Source organism: Lampetra fluviatilis, chromosome 35 (assembly GCF_964198595.1).
Source record: "Lampetra fluviatilis chromosome 35, kcLamFluv1.1, whole genome shotgun sequence".
Taxonomy (NCBI): Eukaryota; Metazoa; Chordata; class Hyperoartia; order Petromyzontiformes; family Petromyzontidae; genus Lampetra; species Lampetra fluviatilis.
Genome location: NC_136309.1, coordinates 380,763 through 394,840, shown reverse-complemented (window position 1 = coordinate 394,840; position 14,078 = coordinate 380,763). Strand labels below are relative to the sequence as shown.

The 14,078-nt window shown below is 42.8% G+C and overlaps 1 protein-coding gene across 2 annotated transcripts in view; it reads right to left on the bottom strand.

Moving 5' to 3' along the window:
- SLC38A12 (solute carrier family 38 member 12) overlaps positions 1 to 14,078 on the bottom strand; it is a 248,052-nt gene that overhangs the window by 100,931 nt on the left and 133,043 nt on the right. For both annotated transcript variants that reach the window (XM_078872611.1, XM_078872610.1), the window contains exon 9: positions 5,339 to 5,432. In XM_078872611.1, the coding sequence (XP_078728737.1) occupies positions 5,339 to 5,432 (94 nt within the window). The remainder of the gene's footprint in view (positions 1 to 5,338; positions 5,433 to 14,078) is intronic.

Sequence of the window (14,078 nt, the reverse complement as noted above, 5' to 3'; positions counted from 1 at the left end):
CTTTCATAGCTCTCTTATGAATATAGCGGCTGCCTACTCCATCTCTCATATCTCCTATCTCTCATGAATACATCTCGATTCCATCTCGCGTTTCCTAGCTCTCTCTCTCTTCTGAACACATCGTTATCCTGTGCGACTCGAAAATCTCCCACAGCCCTTATGAATACATCTCTTATATTTATATCTTCATGTATTCTATCTACGTGGCCTATGGCCATCAGCATGTCGATCAAGTCGGTCCTTGATACAAAAACAAAGTATGGGCAACCCCGCAGTAAATAGCCAAAACCTTTCAAGCAAAGTATATTCAAAGTGTGCATGCACTAACCCTTAACATTTAAGAGAAGAGCAATGCGATGATATATATACATATGACGGATGGGTAACAATGCGAGTCTGAATACTTTAATCCTTAGAATGTCTCTGAAAATGTCTGGTCCATGAATTCCGAATTGGCTGAAAGGAGAGAGACTTATTATTTCAAAGGCTCTTCGTGAGACACAGAAGTAATGGTGCCGAGGAGAGGAGGACAGCCTTTCATGTGGAGGGCCATATGCACGTAATGATGAAAGATTAACAATGCATTTCTCTAAAAGGAAATGCACTGACCAACTGGTAAATTATATTAACACTTCACATGACGGCAAAGAGCCCGGCTTTGGAAGAATAGTGCTTTCTGCAAAACTTCGTAATGGGAACCATAACTTTATCACTCTCTGCATATTTCGAACAAAAATAGTTTGTCAATCATTGCATGTTGCGATGGGTGTACTACAAGAAAAAATGGATACAAAAAGCTACTTTGTATGGTATTGATGCACAGTGGGGTCGAACAAATGTGCCAGGCTGGGCACGAAAAACAGCCTTGCGCCAAGAGCTCTGCACAGCGAGGAGTGTGCACTCTGCCCTGCGAACAAAAGCGGGTGGCTGGCTCATGGGACAATGCTGATGTCACAACACTCTGAGCCAGCACCACTGAGACCTGTGTTCTAATCCAAAGAGCCATCTGTGCTTAAACCAGACTCAAGTGTAGTTCATTTGATGGTCTCAGTCCAGTCACTAAGTCGTGGCATAACAGCAATGCCCTTAGTTCATCCATCAAAGCCTCATTTAGTGTCAACTCTTGTTCAAGAGCATTCTGCATTGGGAGGTTTGGCCAATTCCATCGTGGGTAGCTACTCAGAATTCAACCCCATTTCTCAGCAGTACCGCCTCTTTGCTATCAGCCCTGAACTGTCCGGCCACCTTTACTTAACCAATAATAAGAGTTGTTGATTTACATAATTGTTCTTCCACATATGTGTTTAATCGTAGTGGTGTACATTCACTTTTAAGCTCACAATACACACATCTAGTCGTGTGTAAAAATAAATGTTTTCAAGTTTGTGTGATGATGTGTCGTACGTAATACGTTCACGATCACATGACCCAATACGATTCAAATGTTAATATTTCCTCACATCTTACATGTGGAATGCAAAGTGTCTTGACAAGCACCCGAGAGCGCCACTCACCTCTGACGGTAGCCCCTCAGCCAGCAGTGGAGACATTCCAGCAGTGGAGACATTCCAGCATTCCCATGGCAAATACCACTTTGCCCACACAGCAACCACTTTCTACTTCCCACTAAGTGGTCCTCATTTTATCGAGTGACAGGATGGGTCATATTCTTGGTTCTTTCGCTAAAGTCACGTGACTTTACCGAAAGAACCAAGAATATCAATTCCTGCAGTCACGAAAGTTGTAAGTCTGATAGGATGGGGTCAATTCCCCAGAACGTGGGAGAGACCTCGTAACCACCAATCCATTACACACGCACCACGTTAACCCTTGCCACCAGGACAAATACCAGAAATAACACTGAACGTGAGATGGACATTTAACTGCGTAAAACACATGCTTTTTGCAAGAACTGGATATTTTCATCCTACACAACACTCATCTGCATTGACCTCCGTGAGGCAAAGCGGAGCAGACAATTCTACCGTGGCACACACGTGGGACAAATCAAACTGCGTGAAGGATGAATGAGACGCGTTTACTACATTCAGAGCACGTCTTGTGGTGAGCAATAAAGCTCAAGTTCCTCCAAAGATGTGGCCATAATCAATAATCGGCAGAGAAGCGGGAGCCCGAGTCTGTGTGGATCACACTTCACAGTTCAACGTTACTGACTGGATTTTTGCTTTTTATGATATTTTTAGCTATATTTTTAGCTATATTTTTAGCTATATTTTTAGCTGCTATATTAAAAAATAAATAATTTACATTTTCATCCGGTTCCCTCTTCTTTGAACAAGTACATACATAGACAACTAGCAGGCTTGGCTAAGTACAGTGCAAAAGAAGTTCAACATAGATACATACATGTAAAGCATGAACCGATACTGTTTGGATTGTGACCTATGTAACGATGATTGTAACCGTGATCTGTACCATCACAGGATGCCCATGAAAGAGAGCCTCACAGCGTATTGGGCCCTTCCTGCTGAGATAAATAACATTTATCGAAAAGATAAAATTCCGATCAACAACATATATTTGGTGCAACTGTTAGAAAAAACAGAAACTCAAGAACAGAGAAAATACAATGAGTTATGCCCTACAAATATACGTGTACATTCTTCAACATTGGAACAAGGAAATTCTATGTTTTACTCCTATACAATGCGCTGGGAAGCATTTAAATGATACATAAATTAAAATTATATTCTATGAATTACATTAGACTTGGAATAAATTACACTGGCCACCAAGTCGGGTTACGTGAAGCAGGAAGAACAAGTGTCGTGCTAAGCAGCTATCAGTCGTTTCATTACAGACATAATATGAAGTCAGAAAAGACACGAAGAATGGTTTAATTATGTTTTGACAACCAATTACTCTGGATTACCATGCAATCATTTTCAAAAAATAAATTGGGGAAAAAAATGTCCACGAAAATTATTAATTTTTATTAAATCACTATTATTAGTTCCTTTTCTACATAAAACAAGCCCATTCGTAAAGTATGTTGACACAATGCTCCCCGGGAGAGTTTGGAAGCACGTGTTCTATCGAATACATATTCCAGTTGACTTTGATAGTTAGCTTAGTTTGTGTTTGTATTATTATATTCTGTTGCTGGCTGGGTGACCTCATGTTTAGTAATGTCACCCCAATTGTGGGGTCCGCAGGGTCGAAGGCAACCTGAGACCTCATCATATTATGCACGACGCAGGCGGCAGCAAATATGAATCATGAACAGTGGGTGGTGAACCGTGTGGACAAAGAGAGAACGTGTTCACCAAAGCGGGTGAACGTGTCGCGGCCAAGTTTTGAATAATAATAATAATAACCACAGACTCATAACTGCTGTAAACTGCCCCTTCCTGTGCCAAGCTGGTACGGTATTCCGTACAGAGCCAGAAATGGCAGAGGAAAACAGCACGCGTCGTCAGTGATGACGATGACGAAAGTTTTTCACGACCGTTTACGTATTTTTCTCTCGTGGGTGGCACTCCGGCACACGCGGCTCCCTGCACAGCGGCGCACCCTGCGTGGGAGCCCCCCCGACTCATTGCCCGCACGCTGCGCCACTCTTGCTAACGGATGTGGCAGCAGTAAAGTTCACACTGCGGTGAGCGGAGGAGGGGACCGCACACGTACACTCGTTTATTTTTTGGGTAAACGGGGGAAAACAAAAAACTTCAAGGGTCGCCAATGAAACGACCAAAAAGGAAAAGTCCGTCGCTCGTGGGGAGTTGTTCACAGCGACTCGGAATAAAACATTTGCCATCTCACGCCAGAGAGAAAGGGCATTTTGATGAGGCTCGCAAAGAAACACCCTGAATACGATGACTTTTCTCTTCATATTTCATAAAGCAGATGAGTGGTGTGGGTGTAAATGAGACGAGTGTATGTGCATGTATACACAAACATACACAGTGCGGTGGTGGTTGCGTACACTAGGATTGGTAGTTCACTTCAAGATAGGAACACTGCAAACTAGAAAAATTCTATTGTAATCTCTGCACTAAATGTGTCTCCAGTTATAAGCAAACAGAAAAACACAAGTACCAACAAGGCTGAAGAAAGGCGAGTTGTTCAAAGTTCCATAAACATTTAAGTACATTGACGAATACATTATTTGAGATAACAATAAGACATTTCACATCCTTGCATCAATCCCCTCGTGAGTGAAGCCCTCCCCATGCTGTGTTGGTCATGGGCATTGCTTGACCATACTTCACCACACTGGTCAATTTGAGTTCGTGAAAAGGTTGGGGGCAGGTTGGGGTCTAGGAATAATTCAGATAAGACTCGCCACTGATGTTAGCCGTGGCAATTACAAATACTTCATTGCAAATGATCACGCTAATTTAGATTTCCTATGTGTCTATTAACTAAAATTGTGTGAATGTCTTAAATTATTTCCTGGAAAGTTTATACAAAATAGCTGCTCTCAAGTGTCGCAAAAGTTTAATGAAACCTCTTAATAAGCTTATTTCACCAAAAGATGTGTAAATGACTTGACATCAATTAAATTAATGAGATCACGAATGATTGATCAATCAAAAAAGCTGTGAACCTAAACGTTACAAGAGCAAAAATATGATAGTCTTTGGTTCCTTGATAGAAGAAAAAATAATAAACAAAATAAAATAATAAAAGTGAGTGTACTGGCAGTCTATAATGTAGAATGTAGCCTGGTAGACTGTAGCCTGGTTTTTAAGCTGGTGAGCGTACTGGCAGTCTATAATGTAGACTTATTCTGGTTCTTTCAGTAAAAAATACAAAAACCACGACGTTTCGATTGCAACACAAGCGGTCGACCGCTTGTGTTGTGATGGAAACGTCGTGGTTTTTGTGTTTTTTTCTACCAGGCTACAGTCTACATCATAGACTGCCAGTATGCTCAATTTTATTATTTTTCTATCTCTGTGACTTTACCGAAAGAACCAAAGAATATGAATTCCTGCAGTCACGGAAGTTTTAAGTCAAAAACAAAAATATTACCTTTTGCCTTTCTGTTAAATGTTTACTCATTACAACTACAAAGCAGTGAGAGATACACCAAATGCTGCTCTTCTTCTTGATAATACAATAGCAAAGCAATGGAAAAGATTTCAAGAATTAAACTAATATCCCTTACAGCGGACTAGAGATAAAGTTTTTCAGCCCCGAATTGGTGGACTGGTTTATCTGATGCTTTTGTTACATTTCCACATTAAAACCCTGGATGCACTCACAGACGGTACTCACGCAACGGAGGGCCAAGAATTAAGCATACGAATAAAAGCACACGTCTTAAATATCCACAGGATGTGTCGTGCCGACACAGGTAGCCGATGCTTACCGATCCACCTCATTAGCGTCGTGAGGATCTGCAGGTACTTTGTCTTTTGCACGTTGAAAAAGGTGAATGGGCCCAGGAGGAGGAGAAAGGCTGCCTGTGGTGAAAACAACACACACAGCGAGCTCAGTAAAACCCCCTAATTAGGCAGTCATTAACTCTTTTTCATTTTGCCCACCGGCATACCTTGCACCATCCACTAACGCTGAACATATACAACACAAGCATTCCATTCAACGCAAGGGCTGTGCAATAACAGTCGGCACATTTTCCTTCCAAGTGACCCAGTGTTCTACAAAGCCAGAACCTGCTCCCATCCCACCAGATTGGACACGCCAACAGAGCAAGCACAAACACAGAGCTGCAGGATTTGAAATTTTTTACTTGTCCCTGCAAGCAGCGGAGGGTTAAACACACTGAACCGGGCTGAGGCAAACACGTTTGGTTGAACAGAGCGACATTAATTGGACAAAGCCACTTTGGGCTTTGTTTTTTTCTTGTTTCAGGAGGTGTCGGAGCTGTCCGCTGACTCCCCATGCCAAACCTCGTGCCATCATCCCACTGCCCCCGCCCCCCCAACCTGGGCTGTGCAAATTAACATGGAGGGCAGAGCACACCAAATAAACGCATGCGGGCGGTCGTTTTTAGCATGATTAGGTTTGCCGATTTCCCCCGGCACGGCGGGTACGGGTCAAAGTGGCGTGTGTGCGTGATGGGCTGGTGTTGTCACGTGCCGTAGTGCGTGTGCGTACGTGCGTGTGCGTGTACGTGCGTGTGTGCGTGTGTGTGCGTGCGTGTGCGTGCGTGTGTGCTCCTATGTGCGCAGCGGTATTGTAGTGGTTACCGCGCTGCGATCCGAACCCGGCAACCCGAGTTCAATTCCTGCTCACTGCCACCAACAGCAGTGACGATTATCTGAACTGGTCCTGGGCCTCCCCGAGGTCAACTCAGCCTAAACTGAGTAACGGATGCGGTGTGTAAACGTCGCCACTAGTGAGACCAAGGCGACCGGGCGTGGTGTTGGCCACCCACCCCTCGTGTGTTCAGGCTATCCAGGGGATCCAGCGGTAAAGGTGCCGCCTTGTAATCGCTTGCTCACTGCAATTGCTGGCAGACGAGCCTGCCTCTACGATGGTGTTCTTGCCCACTCTTCCACGCTGACAAGTCTTGGAAGGGATGGGAGTCACCCCCACTTTACCCCCGTGTTCAACTTCATTCGCACCGTACTAATCGGAGCTGTAGGGGAAGGACAATAAACTAAACACAAAAAGCAGTGATAATTGTGCACCACAACATGTATGCATACATTATCAGAGTTATGTTTTTTGTTTGCATTATGACTGCACGCAAATCACATCGTACTGATAATGTATGCATACATTATCAGAGTTATGTTTTTTGTTTGCATTATGACTGCAGGTATTGTGGTCTATGCAAACATGACTCCTCGTAAAAAAAGGTGTCAGCTTTGTTGCCAGATAAAAGGGTAAAAACCCAATTATCATATTTTTTACTGGCAAATGAGGTACCAATGGGACAAAAAGCAGTTTTAACGAAATTAGTTTTCAATCGCGATTTAACAGTGCATAGCTACAATGGCTTCCTAATAGTTGGGTGGACAGAAGGGGTGGGGGGTAAGAGATTTGCACCATTGTTTCAACTGCCCGTGGGCTAACCAGAGCACCACAACATGTAGCAGAGTGGAGAGTGATACACACTCGCAGAATCTCACCCACCAATATAATTGCGCAGTTCAAAATAATTTTATCTAAAGACCATTGTTCGTATCATTTAGATAGCAACACACGACTTACAACGTTAACATTAGTAAACAAATGCACGATGTAATTTGCGTGACAGTAATTTTTATCACCACGAACATTAATATTACGCAACTATCAACACCTCTAAAGATGCCATCGCATTGTCGTCATCAATACATAATTCAAAACAAAATTGTATAGCACTTTGTAAAAACATTGCTATAATGTGGGACCTTTCTTTCCAGTATTCAAATATTACAACAGCTTCTACCCTTCCCGGCAATAAAACAATTGTGTCAAGATGTCAAACCACCAAGCAGGATGCTTAGTCAAGGAGTCCTGTCTGCATCAACCACACACACAGCACTTGGGTGTACTTGTTTGGTGTTTGAACATCTTGACACAGCTGTTTTATTAGAGACCAATCAGTTTCAGAGACAGTGCATCAAAGACTACCAGAGCGTGTCTTGTGTTTGCATGTTCACAACAAGTGCTGTGTGTGTGTTGATGCAGTGACAGGACTCATTGACTAAGGATCCTGTTTGGTGTTTTAACATCTTGACAAAGCTGTTTTATTGCCAGACAGGGTAAAACCTATTGTCGTAAAAACATTGCCGGATTAAGGATTTCTAAAGCTGTGGTGGTCAACGCAGTTTGTTTAACCATACTTCCCCACACTGGTCAGTGTCGGCCGGTGACGAGGGGAGGGGGAGGATCCACTGGATCAGATGTAACTCTCCACTGATATGAGCTGCTGTGACTGTCGCCAGGAATTCATCTCAGCTCGCTGGCGTCATAAGCACAATGTGCTAACCACTACACCACCGTTCCCCACCCATCATCACAAATAACAATTATCAACGTTATGAAAAAAACATGAATCAACCAACACGATTACAAAGCAGAGCACCATTGTCGTTCTTTCATAAAATATGCAAGCCGCTCTGAGCTTGTGTACAAAGATATATGGCAATATATCAAATGCACAAAACGAATTCAGAATAAAAGTTGCGGTTTGCTTGATTTAATTTGACCGTTAACATTATCAGCTCACACCCACTCGGACAAATGAGCCTGAGCACATCTTTGCAATCGTTCACGCATCATTAGCGGCAGTGTGTCTGGAAGCCCGGCCATATTCCTTGCACCGCGGTCCCCCAAGACCTTTGCTGGGATCTCGTAGTCGAGAGCTCCATTGTGCTAATGGCTCCACTGTATCCACATAGCCATACACAAGACAGACGTGCTGACAGATACGCAGACAGTTACGATTTGAAATCTAAGTGGTGGCACCGTGGTTAGAGCCGTGAATACGGCGACCGGCGTTCGATTCCTGACCATGTTTAAGATCAGCGGTGAGTGATATATGAAGTGGCAGTCGGGGCACAGAGACCACCCCACCATCATTTAGCAACTCACACGGACCAGTGTGGTAAAGTATGGTCCAACAACCCCCGTATGACTGGCATGGTGGGGAGAGGCCCTGAAGATGTGGTTACATTTGGATCCAATTTGAATCCAAATTGGATTCTACACACAAAGATCACCCATACATCATGATACACAATCAGGGCAAGTGCTGTCCGTGAACAGCAGGCCACACGAGGTGGCGATGTGGCCAGAACAAAGTCCAGCTACTTCTGTCTTGCCAATGCTGATGTTTCACACCGTACCAGGTTGACCTAGGAGGCACACGGAGATATCACTTCCTGCTAATGTCATATATATATGTCCACGCAAGCACACACACAGGAGGACACAAGAAGGAAGTGTTGTAGCAAAATAGAGCACAAAGACTACTGCCAACACACTATAAACATTTCTTCAAATAACTCCAGCAAAAAAAAAAGAAACCATTCAGCTACAGGTAGGTAGCATGACATACAGCTGGGAGAACATGTGAACATGTGAACATGTGAACATGTGCAGAGAGAGAGACAGAGAGCAAGTGCACTGGCAGGCAGGCAGGCTGAGAAACTGGCAGGCTCATTGAAGCAAGCAGGTCAAATAGTGAGTAGAGTTAATGCATGTGCAATTAACTTGAAGCAAGCTTTCAAGAGAACGGTATACGTTCATATGCGATAATTCAAATTGGTTGGCTTGATGGATACGCAAAAGCAAACAGTCTATCAGTAAAGTTAAGCTGAATTGTATGGCTGTAGCCGTCCTCTGCTGAACATAAGCAACAAGTATGCTTGAGGCGAACAAAGCTATCACAATGATCTTACTGAATATACACACCTCTCTATGCTGGAGATTTGGTGTCTCACATCCAACACACAGCACAAATGATCATTAGCTGGATGTGCAATTAAAAATGCCAAAACCTGCGGTGCGGTGAGGTGGTTCAGAGGTCACAGCACGTAGCCAGCAGCTGCTGACCTCCTGGGTTACAAAGATGGTAGCCACCTGTGATTGAAGCGGTTTTAAAGCACTGAAGGTTGATGGTCTCCATCCAGTCGCCAATGACTGTACAAGAAAACGACGATGTGAACGTACACTCTGCACCGATGATGGCCGATGGTGAACAACAGTGATGGAGTGGCAGCTATGAAAAAGAACGCGGCCTACAGGATGTCTGCCGAGGAGACGGCAGCGATTAAATCGGTTCATGCGCAGCTGCTCGGTGATGACCTGATTCCGATAAATTCCAGATGTGAGGATAAAAAAATTATTGGTTTGATTGTCGTGCGACAATGTCATCGCAAGAGTGTTTGGGAGTGAAGGATTAGAAGGCGACTTGAACGACTTTCTGGAAGAAGTCCTCCGAAAAAATAACTTCCAGGGTCCCTTCTGTGACACACGGAGCACCGCAGTGGTCTGCCTTCTTTGTGCATGGATTCGTCTCTTGACTTGAATCAATTGTGGGAAAGCATACAAAATATATGATACAACTGTGCAATCAATACTTTTATCAGGATTCTTTATTTCTACCCTGAACCCGATGAATTCTCACTCGTGATAAAATATTCAAAACTATCCAAGCCTTCTTACATTGCCAGAAACATATTAACGGCCTCCTCCATATAGAGGCCGGAATGCCTAAACCCACAGAAGAACGAGAGACTGTGACCCTTCAAAGGTTGACTTGTAGATGAGAAACCATATTAAGAAATAACCACAAACGTGAGAAATAGTAAAAAAATGATAAGAATGAGAAATGTAATAAAAAATCACAAGTTTATAAAGATGCATACTGTATATGCATATTCAATTCTGTTAATTATTTTCATGAAATAAATGCACCAATAGGAAAGTCCAGATGGCTTGGGGAGGTCTTCATCCAGCAGTGGATTGACCACATCTGGAGGCGATGATGAAGGAAGAGCTTTTGTGAAATGAGCATAAAAGTCTTTAAAAAACACCTCCGCCTAATAAAATAAATCAGAGTGGGAGTTTAAATAATTTACACTTACTAGAGAAACCTCTTGCTCATCCGCCATCTGTGCCTCTCTCCACCTGCTCTCCGAGCTTGCCTTGCATAACATCTAAGAAATGTTCCCACAACACTCTCCGCTATTTGACGGTTTCATAATGCCGGCATCACCACTCTCTCTCTCTCTCTCCAGTTCCTCTGAAGCCACTCGGGAGGTCTGCAAACGAACGTCCGTGAAGCACACAGGTGAGTGGGCAGATTGGCCGTAATGAGCGCCTGTTAGTGAGGAGCGGGTGTTGAAGAACACAACTCCCTCTCCGCAAAAACCTGACAGAGTCTTGACGGACAGATGAGATTTCCAGGCAGTTCAATGGAACAGATGCTTTGGGGATTGGTTAACGGTGCACTAAGCCAGCCACGTAAAACACATCATACACTGGGTGCCAGAGCTTGTGCCACATAGTACATAACTGGATAGCCAACGGACATGAGTGCACATGCTTGTGAACCAGGCAAACGGTCGGAGTGGGTGAACTTGCAATAGAAGTTTAATATTCGAGCCACCGAGTACGGATGCAAAGCCATGTGTAGGTTTCAATGTTTAAAATTTAAGGTTGAAAATTCAATTTGTCAGGTGGGCTGCATTGGTCATTTATTCCTCTAGGATCAATATAAATTATGACCACTTTGTGATAATTCAGCAGCTGCATGTATGTATGTATGATGAACTTCATTCGCACCGTATGTAGCCAACCGTGCTAATCAGAGGTGCGGGAGAAGGACAACAAACTAAACGGACAAAGTAGTTTTGATTTAAAGCTTTCGTGACTGCAGAGATTCAAATTCTTGGTTCTTTCGGTAAAGTCACGTAGAAGGAAAATAAAATAATAAAAATATAAAACAATCAAATTCTCACGACGTTTCGACTGCAACACAAGCAATCATCATCAGGTGTGAAAAACACATTGCTTGTGCTGCAGTCGAAACGTCGTGAGAATTTGATTGTTTTATATTCATATTATTTTATTGTTTCCCTTCTACGTGACTTTACCGAAAGAACCAATAATAAGACAAAGTAGTTATAAAGAAATTAGTTTTAAATCTAGATTTATAAAATGGTAAGCTCCAGTGGCTTCCTAATATCGGAAGGAAGAGCGTTCCAGGCGGCCACAAAAGCGCATCTGAAAGCGCCGCGCGTTGCGGCGGCCGTCTTTGTTCGATGTCCAGCCAAAAGCCGCTGCTGCGAGGATGACCGGAGTTTGTGTGATGGTTTAGACTCCTTGACAAGATCGGCAAGATATTGTAGTGCATTCGTGTTAATGAGTTATTTTTTTCTAATGAAGAGCTGGAATTTTCCACAGGCATATTGAATTTCTAGCACTGGCTCAGGTCCACAGAAAGAGTTAAGCATCAGAAAATGTTCGTTTGAGTTGGGCGACTCTTTGAATTTTTTCTGTTTCAGAAATTCATGAACTGGAATAAAAACAAGCTGCAAACATTTAAATCTGTTCATAGTTCGGAATATTAATGAGCAGGCGGCTTGAATCGCACCAATCAGCCACAACAATGCACAGAGTGCATTCTTAGTGCCCTCATTGAATCCCAGGTTATTAAAAAAAAGCATAGACTTGAAATGTAGAAATGCACTCGATTATATAACTTATTTTTTATTCTAGGCACGCTGCCATAAAAAGGCACAGGTTGATATGTGTAGGTCACGGTATAAAAAAATGAATGTGAGGATGTGCCCATATCTACTTCACGTCATTGCACACGCGTAACGAGAAACAACATAAACATTTCATCAAGTGCAAAAATAGTGGAACTCGTTTAAAGGTTTGTAATGTACGTGCTGAACATTTAGCCACTCATACAATACGCATTCCCATTAATGTTTTGCAAAAGCCTTCAAATAAAAATCTAATGCTGTCGAAAAAACTGCAGAATTCATTAAATATCAGTTTAAATGTAATGGCACATAACGACTGTGCACAGCATGGACAACAATATAACCATGGCGAGCTATGGAGAGTGAAACGATGATGATGATGATGGCGAAACGTGCAATGTTTTATAACTCATTTTACTTGCAGCTTTTGCCTTAAATGTCAAGACGCCCCAACCTAGTATCGAAACAAGCTGGACCATCATCTCAGAGCTAGACACAGAGGATTGCTGCGTGACACACACTGAGATTAGACTAAACGGTGCTGCCAAGCCAAGCAAAAATAAAAAAATAACGTTGCTCTGATCTTCCTCTTTTGTCCTTTTCCCCATATTTAATTCAAAACGCGCGACTGATCTCATGCCGTGAAACCCCACGCAACAGAATGGCCTGACGGAATAACATATCATTACAAGTGTTAAACATCAGGCCCGTTGGTAATGATGCTTTTCATTCTGAAGATAATTCTTCCAGAAGCATTCCAACCTATTCTCGTCTCTTACAAGGTTCACTGTACAAATACATTTATTATTGATCGTGCAATATTAATCCATCAGATAAAGATGCGTTTATCAACTTCTTTCTTGCCAGTGAGGTGTTCAAAACCTTAATGCACTCATGGCAGTTATTTGGCCAGGAGTTGACAGTTTTATTCCTATAGCTGGCCGAGAAGTTAATTGGAACACTGTTATAAGGCAGACAAGTAAAACACCTATTACTTTGACTCATAAGTAAAGACTTTGTCTCACTGACATAACCAAAATATTTCATGTGAAAATTACTTGCCATCATAACGGTTTTTTAGTTAACAAATTATATTCAGAAAGGCACCCAAGAGTTTCAAGTATTTTTAAGCAATTTCTGGTGAATGGTAGAGAAATCATTCAAAGATGAGACAGTAACACTCAAAATCCCAACAGATATGGCTTAAGGTTGAAAACTATATTTTGGGGTTGTGTAAAGATGCGTGGCATAAACCCTTCTCCACCCAACAAAGCGTATTAATAAGTGTCACAGGAATCAAATGTGCCAAATATATCAGTGCATCAGCAGCGCTACCGGTGCTATTGTTGAAGAGCGATCTCACAAACATTGACACGGGGTAAGGCACCTCACTGGAGATTACATACAGCATTGTTCTCATGCTGTTCACAGGAGCTCTGATCTCCAGCCAAAGTACTTCCCTCATCCACGACCCAACTCCCCGCTCGCCCCCCGAAAAAAAACCCACTTGTGAATCATAATATTGGTCGTGAAAGCCTATGAATAAAAGATACGGCTTAAACCTATTTTCTGCACTGCCTACTAACAATAGATGCTTCAACTCTGAAAGCTGGTGTCTCCAAAGAGTGTAGTCCAAAGCCCGGCACCACCACACCTGGCACAATTAAGACATTTAACACGGAGGAGGCTTTCGCGACCAGTATTATTAATGACAAAGGTTTTTGGGTTTGATCGCAAAAATATAAATGTGTCGTGAACCCAGTACGAGCCGTATAACCATACGGTGAACTGAGAGGCACACAGTGATGACGTCACCTTGCTCTATTGAAGACCAGAAGCAGGAAGACTTCTTCACAATTCCGGCAAAATCGCCTGATGAAGCTGGCTGTAATCACCAGCAAAATGTCAAACTCGAAATGTTAATGTTGTGGGTTT